Raw genomic sequence first — 21,754 nt, forward strand, 5'->3', positions numbered from 1 at the left:
GACTGTGAGGAATGAGGAAGTAATAAGGAGTATTCCTTGGAGCAACTGATTGAGGAAACAAAAGAAGCAGTCCTCTGTGAGAAGGGACAAGAGGTAGAACAAATGAGCTGTGAGAAAAGGAGAAGGAGGTAGGGTTGCATTTGTTCAGAGAGCAGAGAGTTGTGGAGAGTGAGAGAGTGAATGAACTAAAGAAATATGATAGGATTGCAGAGTGGTACTGAACCATCATAACTTTCTAGTGAACATTTTACTGTGAAGAGTGACTTGCTCCATCAACACTCAGCTGTTCCTGTCCAGGCATGAAGAGAACCAGTGATTAGGATAACACATGATTGGAGTTTTGCTGGAAGGGTGTGATCAATATAGTTTTCAGGTAATATAAGTCAAAATAGATCAGTAAGAGGTTGGGATACATTCCAACTTTCCATACTCATCATAATGAAAGAGGATTTTCAATGAGCATCTATTCAAGTGTTCCCTGGGAATCTGGAAATTCACTTGAGAAGGTAACAGAGATAAGGGAAGCCAGTGTGATGAAGGTCATAGGTCTCCAGAATTACTATTCCTCTCATCTCTAAACATACTTTCCATTGTCACTACAACCACAGTCACATATTACCATTTTTCCTTCTTATCTTTCTCTTTATTGTTCTTTTCCTACAAGTCCCTTTCTCCTCCTCACGTCCTCTTCCCTTTAGGGGATTGTATGGAAGATATAAAAGAAGTGGATCTGCCAAAATTGTGTTGGGACACCGGCAGACTTGGAACTGGAGAAACTAAATTGAGAGGAAGATTAGTGTTTTAACTTTTTGGACACATCAGTTTATACATAATTTTAGACTTTAGTAACCAGTGGACCCATTGCAAAGACCCAATGCAAAGTCTATACGATTTAAGTGATATGCCAACTAGCATTTGGACACTAGGCAAAATTGCAAAAGAAAGCATTTTTACCTTTTGTTGTGTGCCTATCTCCCTTTTTCTTCTGCTAATAGCTAATTTATTCATTCAGTTATTCAGTCATTTATTCCACAAACATTGAATAACTACTGATGTATAGTAATATATCAGACACTAAGCTAGTTGTCTTCTAACAAGTCAGACCTTGGGGGGGGGTCTCAATCCAAAAGGACCACCCTTCTCTCCTAAATTAGCCCTCTCTTTTCCATGACTCAATCAAAACCAACCATTTCCTAGGGGATGCTGATTAGATTTTTATTTAGATAACTCATACCAGTATATGCATAAATGGTAATAACTATAAGCATATGCCAGGCTTTCGCCTAAGTACTTTATAAGTATGAATACATTTAATCTTCATAACATACTATGAGGTAAGTAGTATTATTATCTCTACTTTAAAAATGAGAAACCCAAGGGATGGAGAGATTAAGTAACATGGTCATCAGGGAGGTGGCAGAGGCAGGACTCAACAAAACAGTCTTTCTCCAAAGTCTGTTTTCCTAATGTTACTGCTCAGGTTCAGCTGCTTGCCACTTGAAAGCCAATACTCAAGAGATGAAAGGGAAAAGGAAAAAGCTACTTTTTTTCAGGAGGCCAGCATCCTTTGGAGAATGTGGACTCATGTCCAAAAACCAGTTCCGAATATTCTGCTCAGCCATGAAAGTTTTTAAAGGGAGAATCATCTGAGGAGAGGGGTCAGAGTCATTGCTATCTTCCACTGTGTGCAGATTTTCTTCTGATTGGTTGGTGGTGAGGTAACCAGGGCAGTGTTCCAGGACCCTTGTGCGCAGTCTGAAGTTACCATCCTCCACCTGGTTGGGGGCCTTTTCTCTTTCAGAAGAATTCAAAGGTATCCTGTTACATATATTCCTTGAGGAGGAACCAGGACCCTGCCCCATGGCTGCACTACTGTTTCTTGACTGCTCCTCTTTGTTTCTGCATTCCCTCCCTTCTCTGATAAGCAGCTGTTTGAATCTGCCCTTTGGAACTCAGGGAAGGTCAAGGAGGCTGAACAAAGCTTATTTCCTACAAAAAAGAAACAGGGGACACAGAAAGAATTTATACCTGGGAGGACCCCACAGGGTCCTGCTGCATTTCACAAATCACTGCCCAACATAGCCTACACCTGAGGCTTGTTGTGAGGTGAGAAGAAGTGCTGCATTCTAATAGACTCTGTTATGGGTTGGAATTGAATTGCTTTAGCCTTTGAATTCACCCTTTTGTTCTTATCATCAGGAGTGTAGTGGTCATTAGGGTGAAGTTGTTCAGTTGCTATTGAATTTTATGTAAACATTAAAGAAAACAAAAGTCTATTCATGTCTCTAATTTGGAGAAAGACCTCTTTATGGTCATTGGGATTGATAATAATGAGGGTATAGGATCTACGAATTCCTGGGCCTATTCTACCTGACTTGAGGAGTGTTGACACCTACCCAGAGAAGTAGAAAGAGGAAGGATATACACTTGTGGGATCTCAGAAAGAAACTAAACATGGAGCTAGGTGATCCAATTAGACAGTTAATGTGATATCTAATTTCTACTGAATCAGCAAATTATGTGAAACTTTTATAATCAGAATTCTTTTGGGAAGACTGAGACCAGTGTATTACTTCTTAACTTAGAGAAAAGGAAAGAAGGTGGATGAAGCAAATAGTATGAAATCCCAATATGCTCAAGTTTTTTCAGCAGAAAAGAAAAAAAATACACATTATAGTTTTACCTAGCAGTATGGGTTTAGTTTATGAGGAAATGAAGGAGAGAATGCACTTCTTTTATACCTCTTCCTCAGTGATTTCACTCACTGTCATTAATTCATTTTCATTCTTTCATTCATTCATTTTTGTTCTTTTACACTATTTTTATTCATTCTTTTTTTAAATTTTTTAAAATTAAAAAAAAAATTTTTAACATCTTTATTTGAGTATAACTGTTTTACAATATATTCATTCTTCTACTCATCCATTTATGCACCTATTGAACAAATACTTTTTAAATGTCCTCCAACTGCCATGTATTGTTCTAGGTGCTATAAATATTGCCATAAATAATACAAGCAAATTCCTGGTCCACAGAGTTCACAGTCTATGGAGGGCAAACATAGTAGACAGAGAGAATCAACTAAGAAATTAATGAATAAGATAAATGGAGAAATAAGTTTCATAAATAAAACTGATGTGATAGAGAGGAACTTGTTGAGGGGTTATTTTAGATTATGTGACAAATGAATAAAATTGATTAAAGGTAGCATGTGATAAATGTGATGACAGGATTTTAAATAAAGTGCTCTGTAAGCATTAAAAAAGAAATAGTTTTGTGTAACTGGAAAGAATTTAAGACATCCTTAAAGCTAGATAGAGTTTTGGTAGATGAAGTTGGTGGAATACAGACATTTCTGATTTGAGAAAGAAAATGAATAAGGGAGGAAATAAAAGGGAACACCTGCCATGTACAGCCAAAGGAATGAGGTGCAGAAGGATGGATGAGGGGTAAGGGGAGACAGCTTTTGGAAGCAAAAGAAACAGACTGCAGTCCTAAACATCATGAAACAAGTTTTAATTAAAAAATTCTTCAGGCAAAGGACTTGAATAGACATTTCTCCAAAGAGGATATACAAATGACCAAGAAGCATGTGAAAAATGCTCAACATTACTAATTATCAGAGAGATGCAAATCAAAACCACAATGACACATAACCTCACATCAGTTAGAATGACTATCATCAAAAAGACAAGTGATAACCAACAAGTGTTGGTTAGGATGTGGAGAAAGGGAATCCCTGTGTATTGTTGGAGGGAATGTAAATGAGTACAGCCACCATGGAAAATAGAATGGAGGTTTCTCAAAAATTAAAAACAGAACTACCATATGAACAAATAATCTCATTCCTGGGTATATCTCCAAAATAATTGAAAGCAGGTTCTTGAAATATTTGCACACCCATGTTCATAGCAGCATTATACACAATATCCAAGAGGAATAAGCAACCTATTCTTTCAATGGATGAAAAGATAAATGAAAGGTAGTAATACATACAATGGAATATTATTCAGCCTTTAAAAGGAAGGAAATCTTTTCACAAGCCACAATATGGATTAAATTTGAGGATGTTATGCTAAATGAAATGAGCCAGTTTAAGAAAGACAAATTCTGTATGATTCTACTTAGATGATGTATCTAACATTGGCAAATTCATGAAAGTAGAATGATGGTTACCAGGGGCTGGGAGGAGGGGGAAAGAGGAGTTATTGATAGTTTCAGATTTATAAGATAAAAAATCCTAGAAATCTGTTTCACAACAATGTGAATGTAGTTAAATCTATTGAAAAATAAACTTGAAAATGGTTAAGATGGTAAACTTTGTTTTTTATCAAAATAAAAAAAATTATTCAGTTACTTTAGTTCTCAGGATCGTTATGCTGCTTTTGTATTAAACTATTAAACTTCTAAAGTGTGTGTGTGTTAGGTTGCAGGAAAATATATGTATCTGTTTGGATCTACATTAACCTCATTTATCTAAACCCCACTTACATGGATCTTGGAAACTTTTCCCATCTTGAGCAACAAGCTGTCCTAAACAAGGGGACTTTGATTATTGTTTCAACAGTTTTTATTACTCTTGAATTATCAATATCTGTGTTGCAAAAGTTCCCATTACATTAGTTTCCCAATACAATGTCATCTGATTATAGGACTTCTTTTGCCTGTGTGAGTTCTGACACATTTCTAATATAAGCTTGTCTAATTTTATACATCTGCATAATGTCTAGACCCAGTGCTTTTTAAGTATTAAGTTTAACATATTCAATATGTAAAAATTAAATAATATATTTGATATATAAAGTTGTCTCCTCTTTTATACAGATGAAGCTGTAATTAAATGATAGAGCCAAGTGAATATCATTTAGTGTTTAATATTTAATTGCCTCATTGATGCCTCATCTATTTTATAGGCATTAAATTACATAAAAATACATAAGGTGAATACCTAATCACCATATCACCTACATTAGAACACAAGTACAGAGATAAAGCATATAATTTTAAATATGTTTAACTCTGGAACCCTTGTCTATTTACTTTTATAATTATTAGGGACTTTTTGGTTTTTGTTTTGCTTTGTGTTTTGCTTTTTAGAACTTTTCTGCTATAGTTATCTTCATTTTGTGTTAACACGAGAGAGAAGCTTTTCATTGTACAAAACTGGCTCACTTTACATGATCTGAACTTGAGAAGCTCATATTTCTCAGATTTCAAGACAACATGCTAAATGTATGGGAGCACCTACTGGTGAAGGATGATATAGTCCTACAGACTGGTTTTATTGGACCTTGTAATTTAGACCAAGTTGGAGGGCATGAGGCTTATGAAGCCCTTAAGTGTATAATCAAGGGAATTCTGCTGCCAAAAAATGCTTATTGCTTAAATATTGCAAGAGGGTGGTCTTAGGCAAGAAAAAGAACTGAGAAGACACATAAAACAAATATACCATTTAGATGGGACCACAATATCAACAGGCATAAAATTGTTTAGTATTGAGGTACTAAAAGGGCTTATCTCATGAGGGCTGAGATAAGGTTTGTCTCCTTCAATTCTGAATCCCTAGCATGGTAACTGGTACCTTGAATGTGTCAATAAATATTTACTGAATTAATAAATGTTAACCGATTTGGAATTTCTTCCTCAAAATATCTGAAAATTTGCCTTCTGTTCTCCTTCTCCCATAGGACCATATCCATCATTTATAATAAAAACAAGGAAAAATATAATTTGTGTGACAAATTTCCTTTTTAGATGAAAAAAAAATGCTTCTTTTTGGTTAACCAGAAACGCTGAGCCAGTTAAAAAATATACTACAACTTCAGAGTTAAAAACTGTAATAATGAAAAATGACCTAAACTAATTAAAAGGAAGGTGATGGGGAGTTGCAAAGGCTTTGTAATCAAATATTTCTAGGTTCAAATTTCACCTCTATAGCTTAGTAGCTGCATTAAGTTGGATGAATTGCTTAACTTCTCTGTTCTCACTTTCCTTTTTTATTAGAGTTTTGTGAAGACTTAATGAGTCAATGTATATGCAATGCTTTGTGCCTACTTGGTAAATAATAAATAGCAGCTATTGAATTTTTCTCTGAATGAAGGTACTCATTTTCCTAATTTTCAGTGGACTGTAAGCTTCTTGGGAGAGGGACCATATTTTATTCATTCCTAGAACATAGCACAGTGTCTGGCATAAGTTGGTACTTAATAAATAAATGTGTTGAATTAATAAAGAAAATAAATATTTAAACTATTTGGTGACTGCTGTGCACAGTACTTGACAAAATTGTGCATCATACAACTTGTAACTGAGGTGTATGTATATACCCAACAGAATCATTTAAAATATAGAAATAGGATATTTTCTATCATTGGAATAATCTGTAATTCCTTTGATTAATAAAGTTTTTTTCATGATGATTTAGGAACTCACAAGTAATGTTGACCTCAAATAACTGCATACTGGATGGAGAGTATATTATAATGTATTCACACCATAACTACATTGTAGTTTAGCCACATAGTGATTTTTACCATTAAGGACATTTTTCTCATTTGCTTTCATTAATACAACTACTACTCAACCCCTGCTTATAAGTATAGATAATTGGTTTTGAAAATTTCACAATAAAAACTGTAAAGCTGTTTTGTACTTGTTAATCAAGAAAGGCACCACCAATGAAGAAGGGATGCTTTTAATAAAAGTATTTTATACATCCACCTGAAAGTTCTCATGTGGCAAACATTACAACTCTTAATCATACCTAAACGTAAATCATCAGACCTGTAAATACTCTGGGTTATGTGAAAGTACTTTACACTTATAAATGAAAATAATTTTGCCCATAAAGTAGTTATATCAAAGACATCTCTTTTAATCGATGGTTTAATAACCATTACCATTTTATGCATATCTCAGAAGTGTGTAACATTCTCTGGATCAGTGTTCCAATGTGTAACAAATTTTTCAAGGTTTATGGAATCAAAAAACTATTCCAAACAGGTTTTAATAAGCTAAAACTATTGCCAAATATGAAATTATATTTGGAAGCAAAGTCGCAAAAAAAACTAACATGTTCATTTATACCTTTACTGGAAGAACAAAATTTGACACAAAAACTAAATTACTATCAAGGGAAAACCATTCCCACTGGAAACAAATGTAAACTCGGGTTGCATTTCAATATATATCATTCTCCTTGAGATTAATGGAGAAAGATTTTTACACATTATCTTGTCGACAAGAATGCACACTACTTTAGACTCATGCTTGGCATAACATTACATGCTGTAGAAATGTAACACAACATTTTCATAGAATGCAACTTATTTTCCAAGTTTATAAGTTAACCAAAAAAAGCACATTTAAAAATCGAGCTCTATAAACTTACAGCTTTTTTTGACCAAAACAAAACAAAACAAATGGAAGTCAAAATAATTGGGGCAAATAGATAACATGGTAAAACTTGTTTGAAAATTGAAATATTCTTTTTCGTTTCCTCGTCTATATTCAAAGATGGCTACTTCATTTCTCAATCTTGTTCACATTTTTCACAAAATGTAACTATAAGAATAGTAAAATATGGTATACTCGGACCATTTTGTAAACAGTTAAATGAAACAAATACAAATTCAAATTAAAGATTTTTTTCTCCTGCAAGTTAGAGGATATTGGTCATGGAAGAAAATTCAGAAAAAAAAAAAGGGGGGCAGAAAAAAGCACATGCAAAACATGTTTCTCTTAGAACTTTAACATTTAAACTGCAGTGTGTATAGCTTTTAATACAGAATTTTAAACATCCTTGAATCCTGTACATTATAAATAATGAGTTCTTTACTTCAGCCAGTTGGTAGGATATATTAAATAAGGGCTAATTAAAAATCTAATATTTGTTTTGGCATTCTTTTCAGAGTTTCAAAACACAATATATTGGTTCCTAAATGCTTTATTTTTCAAATTAAGAAAATTAAGGCATAAAAATTATGTACACGTTTCAAATGAGGACTTTTCATTTTCTTCTTATACCTTTAAAAATTAAGCTACTTGCCCCAGAATTTTCCCTACAGCAGTATAAACTGAATAACTGCTAATATAGAACTTAGATTAATGAATAATTTTTATCAAGTTTAAGTTTTGGTTCCATGCATTTTTTTAAACCTTTGATATCTGCCTCACTTTTCTAATAGGAAGTAGTAGTAACTGACAAATGAATAAATGAACAGCTAATGATACTAACAGAAAAACTTAGATGTACTGGTTTTGATTTTATATTACATTCCTTCACATAAGGTGGTTACATTTATTGATAATTTAAAATGTCCTAGCATGGAAGAATTGAAAATATGAAAATGTCATGATTCTATTACATGTTCTATTACAAAGCATCATGAATGACATCGAGGTACTCTACCAGCTGAAAAAGTCAGAGAATCACTGACTTAGCATCTACTATGGCTGTGTCTAAATATGCAAATAAAATCCTAAACCACTAATAACAGCATTCCCATTTTCCCTGGCCTATCAACATGGTGGCATACGCAGTAGGAGATTAAAATGGTAGTCCTGGCTTTCATATTTCCAACTCCAAGGCAATCGAATATATAAGATTTATTTCATATGACTATTCCATACAGATTCTTTCTCATTATGTTCAATAAATATTAAATTGATTTATAACACAATTCCCCTTCTGAATACCGGCTGTAGAGGTACATTAATATTGCATATGAGTGCATAGCTGCTGAAAGATTTGCTAACTTTCCTGCCCTATTTTAAACCACAGATCAATAACCTTTCCATTTTGTACTTAAATTTTCCATACCTTGTAAACAATAATCAAATAACACTAACATTACTAAATTTATTCTCTTTTCAACATCTCATCTAACTTTTATTGCTATTATAGCCCAGTTGAATTTCAAGGATAATACTGAAAATAGCACTGAACCAGGGAAACAGGGGAAATTCATTTGACACCTGGATCTGCCCCTAAATAAACTGCATGATTAGGGCAAATCTGAGTGTCAATTTTCTCAAAAGCAAACTAGGAAAAATAATATTTGCCTCAAAAGTTTACCACAGGATTAAAATTAATTGATGTAAGTGAGGATTGTAAATTATAAAGTACTATTCCAATGTATGTTATTACTACTATGATTTTGAAAATCTCCATTGTATTATAGCACTGCTATTTTCAAAATGTGGTGGACTCCTCCTTTGGGGACAGAAAAAGCTAAGTATTTCTGGACAGAGTTTGCGATAAATAATCGTTCCAAGTAAAGTAACAGGCTGAGACAAATATTGTTTGGATACTCCTTTTCTGTATTGGCAATTCTCTTTTTAAAATGAAAGTTTATTAACAAGATTCTCATTAAAATGAACTTATGTGCCCATGAGATGCTCAAAATCTAAAATTAAAAATAGGATATTTTATACATATAAAAGAAGTATAGCCATGCTTCTTTCTTTCAACCACTGCCATTAAAAGAATTTCTTTCATATTGAAATTATTTATCAAACTGTTAGCGGTTTTCTACACAAGTTTAGTTGACCACTAGCAATAAAGGAACATGAATTCTAGCTGTTAAATCTAAAAACCAGAAATGGACAGAAATGTTACTCAAACTTCTAATTTTATGCACCTTGTTTCAACCCAAACACTGCTCTTAAGTTGTCCATTCTCAAGATATGTCTCATGTTTGTTAAGAATTTCAGACACAACACATACACATTAGCAAATCTAGTATTCATCATGAATTTACCTAGAAAATCCTGTTTTACATGTGAATTAGGCTTTCACTAGGAATTAGTATAAGCCATAATGACTAATCTTACATAATGCATTTGTTTATTTTCTTCTGAAAAGTTAGATCTTATATTTCCTTGATGCTAAAATCTTATAAAACATTTCTTGTGGTCTTTTTTTCCTCTGTGCTTAGCTTAACACAATGCATGCCCTATAACAGTGTCTCTGAGCCTTTAACTAAAAATTAACTTTTAAAACATGTCAAAATAAATTAGGATGTCTCATCCTCATTTTTTATTGTTTTCAGCACCGAGTCTTCTCCCAAAATTTTACATAGTTCATTGAGTCTCTGCTGCATTTTGGGAATTCCAGCTAGCTGAGATTCTAGCTTTTGTTTTTCTTCACTTAGTGTTAAACGAATAGCAGTGTCCAATTGTTCAAAGCGCCAACCTCCTTCACCATCAAACTGTAATAAATGAGTGTGGTATTTCCTGCGTAATCAAAATGAAATAATATTATTAGCAATAATTACAAAAAGCCATTTTAGTTATAGATTTATCATTCTAATTGATATCCAAAGGCAAATTTTAAGTAAGGTGCCTATTTTACATTTGATTTTCAAGAATCCCTCAAAGAGGTAAAATATTGTGATTTTTTTTTTTTTACTCCAAAAGTCATTAGTCTAGCCTCTAGGAAATTCTATTGCTTGTATTAAATTCATTTTATATTGTGAATACATGTGAATTGCAAAGGAAGACATACTGTTGCATCTATTTATATTCGTAGCCCAGTATGAATAAATATCAAAGCATACTAAGAATGGGAATAAGGAAAGGAAGCAGAGGGAAGAAAGTAAAAATTTTAAAGGCTATTAAAAAAAATAACTAAGAAGGGCTGCCCTGGTGGCGCAGTGGTTGAGAGTGCACCTGCCGATGCAGGGAACACGGGTTCATGCTCCGGCCCGGGAACATCCCACATGCCACAGAGTGGCTAGGCCCATGAGCCATGGCCGCTGAGCCTGTGCGTCCGGAGCCTGTGCTCTGCAACGGGAGAGGCCGCGACAGTGACAGGCCCACATACCACAAAAACAAACAAACAAACAAAAACAAAAAAATAACTAAGAAAAATAAAGGAAATACAATACCAATTCATTAGTACACTATCCTTTGGGAATGAGTTAGTCAACATAGGTAAACATTTCTCAAAAATGAAAGTTTTAAAACATTTAAAAAAATGAACTGATAGAAATCTTCAGCTATCAATACTTCCATGTTTCATATAATTTAATCTCTTTTCTCATGGCTCAAGTTCATAATTAGGAACTTCAGAGAGGTATAGAGATGACTTTATCGCTGAGACAGAAGGCAGTTCACCTTCTCCTAAATAAAGGCTAAGGTCACCAATCTCTGGGAATTGTGGAGTGTGTGTAAAGAGGGTAATCTGGCAGAGCTGTCCTTGCATGGCTGAGCCACTGCATTTTGTCACTATGTTGAAGAGGCACATGTTCTTATGTGTCCTCAGTTTTTGTCTTTCTCTTACAGTTTTTCTCACTTCTTGCCTTCTTTTAAGCTCTCATCAGTCATTATTTACTATGATCAGTGGGAGTATATCAAGTAGCTTTTACCTCCATTTTTAAACTGAGATATGATTCATATACCATAAATTCATCCTTTTAAAATGTAAAATTCAATGATTTTTGGTATATTTACAAGCTTATGCAACCATCAGCACTATCCAATTCCAGAATATTTTCTTCACCGCAAAAAGAAACCTCATACATATTAGCAGTCCCTCCTGATTTCTCCTTCTGCTCAGCCCCTGCCAACCACCAATCTCCTTTATGTCTCTATGGATTTTTCTGTTCTGGACATTTCATATATATGGACTCATACAAAATGTGGCTTTTTGTGACTGACTTATTCCACCCAACAAAATGATTTCAAAGTTCATCTAGTTGTAGTGTAGTACTTAATTCATTTTTATGGCTGAATAATATTCCATTGTATTACACATTTTATCCATTCACCAATTGATAGAAATTTGGGTTTCATCCCATTTTGTCTGGATGGTTTTAACATGCTGTAAGATGGGGTAACTAAACTAAGTTAAACTATGTCTAAAAGAGTAAATATCACTCTCAAGCTGAAGGCTGAAGTTCATATGTTTGATAACATATGACAGAGATTAATCTTTTCCATATGCTTTTGAGTAACTATCTTTAGGGTTTTAAGTTTTCCAAAAATTTGACCTCACAATGGGTGGGACCTGACAAAAATTAAATTGAAAACAATGTATTCCTACATCAAGGGAAAAAATTTAAATGTGACAAAAGTGCTATTAAAATATGAGAGTTAAAACAAAAGTAATGGAAAAACAAAAGAAGGATGGTGATATAAGATAAATAATAGTAAAAAAATCATTTTGTTTATTTCATTCTCAACTTCTCTTGGCCTTTCCTAACCTTGGATCTACAACCAGGAGCAATTTTAGAACACAGTAGTTCAGATCTTGAGCAACTTCCATCTTCAATTTATATTGGAGGTTTGGCTCATCACTCTGGTCCTACAACATTATTGGTTTTTACATGGGGGAAGAAACCGTATAGGTGTTTTATGACCTGATATTCAAAGGTGTGTTCTATATTATGGGCTAAAATAATATTTCAGAGTTTATCTTAGAGGAATTTAAAAGAAACTACTATTTTAACAGAGCCTCATTGGAAATAATCTGCAGACATTCTACACAAATAAGATAAAGCACTGGACAGTGATAATTATAAAATTGTAATTCTATTCAGGAATCAGATAACTTAATAAGCTTCTATATTTTTTGACCTCCAGATACTGGTATTGATTTTCATCTTTACAATCAACAATTACCCATTTGTTGTTAATGGAGGAAAATATAATACATATTTTTCCTCTTCTGAAATCTTTTCAGGAAAAATAAGAATTTCATGTAGGAAGAAAGGATAATCAGAAATAATAGATTTCTACAACCTAAAATGACTAAACTAGTTCATAAAGTAGAACTAATGTGCTTTTCAGTTTACAGGGAAATATACTATGGGTAGCTGCAATTAAAAACATGTTTTTCTTGTTAGAAAGTAAAAAATTAGATTTTATTATTTGTTTAAAAAATTGTCCACTACCTACCTATTTGAATGGACAAAATCCAGAATACTGACAACACCAAATGTAAAGCTGTGGACCAATAGGAACTCTCTTTCATTGTTGGTGGTAATGAAAAATGGTAGAGCTACTTTGGAAGACAGGTTTGCAGTTTCTTACAAAACTAAATATACTCTTAACAGTATGGTCCATTAACTGAATGCCTTGATATTTACCCAAAGGAATTGAGAGAACTCATGTCCACACAAAAACCTGCATATGAATGTTTATAACAGTTTTATTCATAATTGCTAAAACTTGGAGGCAACCAAATGTCCTTCAATAGGTGAATGGATAAACAAACTGTGTACATCAAAACAGTGGAATATCATTCAGCACTAAAAAGAAATGAGCTAGCAAGCTGTGAAAAGACATGGAGGAAAATTAAATGACTATCATCACCAAGTTAAAGAAACCAATTTGAAAAGGCCACATACTGTATGGTTCCAGGTATATGACATTCTGGAAAAGGAAAAACTGTGGAAACATTAAAAATGAGTGGTTTCTAGGTGTTGGGGAGGGAGGGATAAATAAGCAGAGCACAGAGGATTTTTAGAGCAGTGAAAATATTCTATATAATACTATAATGATAGATACATGTAATTATAAACTTGTCCAAACCCATAGACTGCACAACACTAAGCGAACCCTAATGTATATTATGGACTTTGGATGATAATGATGTGTCAGTATAGGTTCATCAATTGTAACAATTATACTGCTCTGGTGGGGGATGTTGATAATAGGGGAGGCTATGCATGTGTGGGCAGAGAGTATAAGGCATATTTCTGTTCCTTTCAATTTTTCTGTGAACCTAAAACTAAAAAAAATCTTAAAAACAACAATAACAACAACAACAAAAACCTCTTTGTTCTTAAATTAAGAAAAAAAAAAAATGGCTAAATATGCTTCCAATGCCTCTTTAGGCTACTTGAATAGGAACTAAATGACAGGAAGGCATAATAAACCCATTGATAGAAGTCAGAAAAACACCAGGACTAAGAGCCAGAAAGGACTCAAGAGTTCTTCTGGCCTGGTTCCACAGGCATATGTCATAACTGTCTTAAACCAGTTCCTGTTGGTTTTATCCAAGGGGAAATCAGAGCAATCACACTCATTGACATGGACTCTACCTCATCCTGGACTAGATCCAGACTGCCTCTGGGGAGACTGGAAAATCAGGGTCCTACCACTCCAGATGCTAATTAATTCTTTAACAACAGAGAGACAAACTACAAAATTCCGTAGAAAGGGTCACTTCATGAAATCCTCTATTTTCAGGTAAACTATCTGAGGAAAGAAAAATGTGAAAAATCTGAATGTTTAAATAAAGTGTAAAATAGATAATTATCTTCTCTATAGAAGTAGAATTCAGTCAAAGAAGTTTGAACAATTAAAGCCTGATCTGCACGGACTGCTCAGCTTACTCACAATTTTTTTTTTTTTTTTTTTTTTTTTTTTTTGTGGTACACGGGCCTCTCACTGTTGTGGCCTCTCCCGTTGCGGAGCACAGGCTCCGGACGCGCAGGCTCAGCGGCCATGGCTCACGGGCCCAGCCGCTCCGCGGCATGTGGGATCTTCCCGGACCAGGGCACGAACCCGTATCCCCTGCATCGGCAGGCGGATTCTCAACCACTGCGCCACCAGGGAAGCCCAGCTTACTCACAATTTTAAAGTAAACATTTCTATAAGGTAATGGGTCTGGAAAGGCTTCAAAGACCCGAAGGCTTTAACTCAAATAAAGCTTGCTACTTAGTCTATGTTTGAAGTCATGTATATAATGACAACTTTGGCATAAATGTGATCAGCCACATGCCAAAGAATGCTCCAGTCAGAGACAGAGGAAGAATCCTTCCTGTCCCTTGGGAAATAGGAGCCCAAACCATATAGAGTCCGTTATATAGTTACTAACATGTCAAAGGAAAAGATTTTGATTTATGAAATAGAAATGCGAATGTAGAGAGTAGAATGTAGTATGAATGAAAAAGCGTTTTCATGATTTATGCATGAGATACATGTTGAGTTCCTTATAGTATATAGAGCAATATAGTAGAGTATAGGGAGTATGATCATAGTAAATTATTTTTCTCATCTTTCTAGCTCTCGGTTTCTTCATCTGTATAATGGGAATAATTAGACTACCTGTACTCTATAGTGTTGTTATTAGGCTTAAATAAAATGAGCCTGGAATAGAATAGGTGCTGAATCTGCATTAGCAACTATTATGATGATGATGAATCAATAAAAAGTTGGGGAATGATAAAAGTGGTATCATAATTTTTTTTAAAGGGAAAATTCCATTAGTTTTTTTACTTTCTTCTGCCCATTTTTGTATTGGGTTGTTTGTTTTTTTAATATTGAGCTGCATGAGCTGTTTATATATTTGGAGATTAATCCTTTGTCCATTGATTCGTTTGCAAATTTTTTCTCCCATTATAAGGGTTGCCTTTTCGTCTTGTTTGTAGTTTCCTTTGGTTTGCAAAAGCTTTTCTTTTTTTCTTAACATCTTTATTGGAGTATAATTGCTTTACAATGGTGTGTTAGTTTCTGCTTTACAACAAAGTGAATCAGTTATACATATACATATGTTCCCATTATCTCTTCCCTCTTGCATCTCCCTCCCTCCCACCCTCCCTATCCCTCCCCTCTAGGTGGTCACATACCACCTAGCTGATCTCCCTGTGCTATGTGGCTGCTTCCCACTAGCTACCCGCCCTACGTTTGGTAGTGTATATATGTCCGTGCCACTCTCTCACTTCATCACAACTTACCCTTCCCCCTCCCCATATCCTCAAGTCCATGCTTTAGTAGGTCTCTGTTTTATTCCCGTCCAACCCTTAGGCTCTTCAGGACATTTTTTTTTTCTTAGGTTCCACATATATGTGTTAGTAGACGGTATTTGTTTTTCTCCTTCTGACTTACTTCACTCTGTATGACAGAATCCAGGTCCATCCATCTCACTACAAATAACTCAGTTTCATTTCCTTTTATGGCTGAGTAATATTCCATTGTATATAAGTGCCACATCTTCTTATCCATTCATCTGTTGATGGACACTTAGGTTGCTTCCATGTCCTGGCTATTGTAAATAGAGCTGCAATGAACATTGGGGTGCATGTGTTTTTTTGAATTATGGTTTTTCCTGGGTATATGCCCAGCAGTGGGATTGCTGGATCATATGGTAATTCATTTTTAGTTTTTTAAGGAACCTCCATACTGTTCTCCATAGTGGCTGTATCAATTTACATTCCCACAAACAGTGCAAGAGTGTTCCCTTTTCTCCACACCCTCTCCAGCGTTTGTTGTTTGTAGATTTTCTGATGATGCCCATTCTAACTGGTGTGAGGTGATACCTCATTGTAGTTTTGATTTGCATTTCTCTAATAATTAGTGATGTTGAGCAGCTTTTCATGTGCTTCTTGGCCATCTGTATGTCTTCTTTGGAGAAATGTCTATTTAGGTCTTCTGACATTTTTCTTTTTTCTTTTTTTCTTTTTTTTTTTTTTTGTGGTACACGGGCCTCTCATTGTTGGGGCCTCTCCCGTTGCGGAGCACAGGCTCCGGACACACAGGCTCAGTGGCCATGGCTCACGGGCCTAGACGTTCCGTGGCATGTGGGATCTTCCCAGACTGGGGCACGAACAAGTGTCTGCTGCATCAGCAGGCGGACTCTCAAACACTACACCACCAGGGAAGCCCCTTCTGCCCATTTTTGGATTCGATTGTTTGTTTCATTACTACTGAGCTGCATGAGCCTGTTTATATATTTTGGAGATTAATCCTTTGTCCGTTGATTCTTTTGCAAATATTTTCTCCCATTCTGAGGGCTGTCTTTTCATCTTGTTTATGGTTTCCTATGCTGTGCAAAAGATTTTAAGTTTCATTAGGTCCCATTTGTTTATTTTTCTTTTTATTTCCATTACTCTAGGAGGTGGATCAAAAAAGATCTTGCTGTGATTTATGTCAAAGAGTGTTCTTCTTATGTTTTCCTCTAAGAGTTTTAGAGTGTCTGGTCTTACATTTAGGTCTCTAATCCATTTTGAGTTTATTTTTGTGTATGGTGTTTGGGAGTGTTCTAATTTCATTCTTTTACATGTAGCTGTCCAGTTTTCCTAGCACCACTTATTAAAGAGACTGGCTTTTCTCCATTGTATATCCTTGCCTCCTTTGTCATAGATAAGTTGATCATAGGTGTGTGGGTTTATCTCTGGGCTTTTTATCCTGTTCCATTGATCTATATTTCTGTTTTCCTGCCAGTACCATATTGTCTTGATTACTGTAGCTTCGTTTTATAGTCTGAAATCAGGGAGTCTGATTCCTCCAGCTCCGTTTTTTCCCCTCAAGACCGTTTTGGCTATTCGGAGTCTTTTGTGTCTCCATACAAATTTTAAGATTTTTTTGTTCTAGTTTCTTAGAAAATGCCATTGGTAATTTGATAGGGATTGCATTGAATCTGTAGATTGCTTTGAGTAGTATAGTCATTTTCACAATATTGATTCTTCCATTCCAAGAACATGATATATCTCTCCATCTGTTTGTATCATGTTTAATTTCTTTCAGCCGTGTCTTATAGTTTTCTGCATACAGGTCTTTTGTCTCCCTAGGTAGGTTTATTCCTAGGTATTTTATTCTTTTTGTTGCAATGGTAAATGGGAGTGTTTCCTTAATTTCTCTTTCAGATTTCTCATCATTAGTGTATAGGAATGCAAGAGATTTCTGTGCATTAATTTTGTATCCTGATACTTTACCAAATTCATTGATAAGCTCTAGTAATTTTCTGGTGGCATCTTTAGGATTTTCTATGTATAGTATCTGCAAACAGTGACAGTTTTACTTCTTTTCCAATTTGTATTCCTTTAATTTCTTTTTCTTCTCTGATTGCTGTGGCTAGGACTTCCAAAACTATGTTGAAAAGTAGTGGTGAGGGCTTCCCTGGTGGCGCAGTGGTTGAGAATCTGCCTGCTAATGCAGGGGACACGGGTTCAAGCTCTCATCTGGGAGGATCCCACATGCCACGGAGCAACTGGGCCCATGAGCCGTAACTACTGAGCCTGCATGTCTGGAGACTGTGCTCTGCAACAGGAGAGGCCACAATAGTGAGAGGCCTGTGCACCGTGATGAAGAGTGGCCCCCTCTAGACACAACTAGAGAAAGCCCTCGCACAGAAATGAAGACCCAACACAGCAAAAATAAATAAATAAATAAATAATAATTTTTAAAACCTCCTACCTCCAACATCTTCTTTAAAAAAAAAAAAAAGTAGTGGTGAGAGTGGACATCCTTGTCGTGTTCCTGATCTTAGAGAAATGCTTTCAGTTTTTCACCATTGAGAATGATGTTTGCTGTGGGTTTATCATATTTGGCCTTTATTATCTTGAGGTAGGTTCCCTCTATGCCCACTTTTTGGAGAGTTTTTATCATAAATGGATGTTGAATTTTGTCAAAAGCTTTTTCTGCATCTTTTGAGATAATCATATGGTTTTTCTTCTTCAACTTGTTAATATGGTGTATCACATTGATTGATTTATGTATATTGAAGAATCCTTGTATCCCTGGGATAAATCCCACTTGCTCATGATGTATGATCCTTTTAATGTGTTGTTGGATTCTGTTTGCTAGTATTTTGTTGAGGATTTTTGCATCAATATTCATCAGTGATATTGGTCTGTAATTTTCTCTTTTTATAGTATCTTTGTCTGGTTTTGGTATCAGGGTGACGGTGGCCTCTAGAATGAGTTTGGGAGTGTTCCTTCCTCTGCAATTTTTTGGAAGAGTTTGAGAAGGATGGGTGTTATCTCTTCTCTAAATGTTTGATAGAATTCACCTGTGACGCCATCTGGTCCTGGGCTCTTGTTTGTTGGAAGATTTTTAATCACAGTCTTAATTTCAGTGCTTGTGATCAGTCTGTTCATATTTTCTATTTCTATCTGGTTCAGTCTTGGAAGGTTACACCTTTCTAAGAATTTGTCCATTTCTTCCAGGTTGTCCATTTTATTGGCATAGAGTTGCTTGTAGTAGTCTCTTAGGATGCTTTGTATTTCTGCTGTGTCTGTTGTAACGTCTCCTTTTTCATTTCTAATTTTATTGATTTGAGTCCTCTCCCTCTTTTTCTTGATGAGTCTGGCTAAGGGTTAATCAAGTTTATTTATTTCTCAAAGAACCAGCTTTTAGTTTTATTTTTTTTTCTATTGTCTTCTTTGTTTCTATTTCATTTATTTCTGCTCTGACCTTTAGGATTTCTTTCCTTCTACTAACTTAGGGGTTTTTTTTGTTCTTCTTTCCCTAGTTCCTTTAGGTGTAAGGTTAGGTTGTTTATTTGAGATGTTTGTTGTTTCTTGAGGTAGGATTGTATTGCTATAAACTTCCATCTTAGAACTGCTTTTGCTGCATCCCATAGGTTTTGGATCGTCGTGTTTTCATTGTCATTTATCTCTAAGTATTTTATGATTTCCTCTTTGATTTCTTCAGTGATCTCTTGGTTATTTAGTAACGTATTGTTTAGCCTCCATGTGTTTGTTTTTTTAATGTTTTTTCCCTGTAATTTATTTCTAATCTCATAGCATTGTGATCAGAAAAGATGCTTGATATGATTTCAATTTTCTTAAATTTACCGAGGCTTGATTTGTGACCCAAGATATGATCTAACCTGGAGAACGTTCCATGTGCACTTGAGAAGAAAGTGTAATCTGCTGTTTTTGGATGGAATGCCTATAAATATCAATTAAATCTATCTGGTGTACTGTGACATTTAAAGCTTCTTTTTCCTAATTTATTTTCATTTTGGATGATCTGTCCATTAGTGTTAGTGAGGTGTTAAAGTCCCTCACTATTATTATGTTACTGTCAATTTTGTCTTTTAGAGCTGTAGCAGTTGCCTTATGTATTGAAGTGCTCCTATGTTGGGTGTGCATATTTTTATAATTGTTATATCTTCTTCTTGGATTGATCCCTTGATCATTATGTAGTGTCCTTCCTTGTCTCTTGTAACATTCTTTATTTTAAAGTCTATTTTATCTGATATGAGTATTGCTACTCCAGTTTTCTTTTGATTTCCATTTGCATAGAATATCTTTTTCCATCCCCTCACTTTCAGTCTGTATGTGTCCCTAGGTCTGAAGTGGGTCTCTTGTAGACAGCATACATATGGGTCTTGTTTTTGTATCCATTCAGCAAGCCTGTGTCTTTTGGTTGGAGCATTTAATCCATTCATGTTTAAGGTAATCATTGATATGTAAGTTCCTATTACCATTTTCTTAATTGTTTTGGGTTGTTTTTGTAGGTTCTTTTCTTTTCTTGTGTTTCCCACTTAGAGAAGTTCCTTTAGCATTTGTTTTACAGCTGTTTGGTGGTGTTGAATTCTCTTAGCTTTTGCTTGTCTGTAAAGCTTTTAAGTTCTCCATTGAATCTGAATGAGATCCTTGCCAGGTAGAGTAATCTTGGTTGTAGGTTATTCCCTTTCACCACTTTAAATATGTCATGCCAATCCCTTCTGGCTTGTAGAGTTTCTGTTGAGAAATCAGCTGTTAAACTTATGGGAGTTCCCCTGTATGTTATTTGTCGTTTTTCCCTTGCTGCTTTCAATACTTTTTCTTTGTCTTTAATTTTTGCCAATTTGATTACTATGTGTCTTGGAGTGTTTCTCCTTGGGTTTACCTGTAAGGGATTCTGTCCGCTTCCTGGACTTGGGTGGCTATTTCCTTTCCCATGTTAGAGAAATTTTCGACTATAATCTCTTCAAATATTTTCTTGGGTCCTTTCATTCTCTCTTCTCCTTCTGGGACCCCTATAATGCGAATATTGTTGCATTTAATGTTGTCCCAGAGGTCTCTTAGCCTGTCTTCATTTCTTTTCATTCTTTTTCTTTATTCTGTTCCTCAGCAGTGAATTCCACCATTCTGTCTTCCATGTCACTTATCCGTTCTTCTGCCTCAGTTATTCTGCTATTGATTCCTTCTAGTGTATTATTCATTTCAGTTATTGTACTGTTCATCTCTGTTTGTTTGTTCTTTAATTCTTCTAGTTCTTTGTTAAACATTTCTTGCATCTTCTCGATCTTTGCCTCCATTCTTTTTCTGTGCTCCTGGATCATCTTCACTATCATTATTCTGAATTCTTTTTCTGGAAGGTTTCCTATCTCCACTTCATTTAGTTGTTTTTCTGGGTTTTTATCTTGTTCCTTCATCTGGTACATAGCCCTCTACTTTTTCATCTTGTCTATCTGTCTGTGAATGTGGTTTTTGTTCCACAGGCTGCAGGACTGTAGTTCTTCTTGCTTCTGCTGTCTGCCATCTGGTGGATGAGGCTATCTAAGAGGCTTGTGCAAGTTTCCTGATGGGAGGGCCCATTAGGTTTTATGAAATATTATTTATAAAACATTTTTGTTCATTTTTCCTTAAAACAAAGCAAAAAAACCGATTTTTCTTTCCTGTGCTTTCTCCAACTTAATCGTTTGAGGGATATTAAGTTGTGATATTTCTTTTTCCTGGATTTTTAAAAAAGAACTAAAAAGATGATGCAAATTATATAAATATATTCTTTCCCAGTGTATGCTATGGAATAATGACTGTTTCAGTTTTTAAAAGTCACTGGATTTTTCTACTTCCTTTCAGAATTATTGGAATGTGATGATAATTTTCCAAAAAATCATTGTTATAATGTCAGGTTTGGGGTACCTTTTGTTCTTCCATTACTTTTATTTTAGCTCTCATTTTTTTTTTTTTTTTTTTGTGGTACACGGGCCTCTCACTGTTGTGGCCTCTCCTGTTGCAGAGCACAGGCTCCAGATGCGCAGGCTCAGCGGCCATGGCTCACAGGCCCAGCCACTCTGCAGCATGTGGGA

The 21,754-nt window shown here is 35.0% G+C and overlaps 1 protein-coding gene across 1 annotated transcript in view; it reads right to left on the minus strand.

Annotated features, from left to right (window-relative positions):
* Positions 1–6,678: 6,678 nt before the first annotated feature.
* The window catches only part of ABCD2 (ATP binding cassette subfamily D member 2), a 92,517-nt gene continuing 77,441 nt past the window's right edge, over positions 6,679–21,754 (minus strand). Inside the window, exon 10 of the mRNA XM_059082257.2 lies at positions 6,679–10,236. Coding sequence (XP_058938240.1) covers positions 10,017–10,236 — 220 coding nt within the window. The 3' untranslated portion in view covers positions 6,679–10,016. The remainder of the gene's footprint in view (positions 10,237–21,754) is intronic.

The sequence above is a fragment of the Kogia breviceps genome, chromosome 12, assembly GCF_026419965.1.
Source record: "Kogia breviceps isolate mKogBre1 chromosome 12, mKogBre1 haplotype 1, whole genome shotgun sequence".
NCBI lineage: Eukaryota > Metazoa > Chordata > Mammalia > Artiodactyla > Physeteridae > Kogia > Kogia breviceps.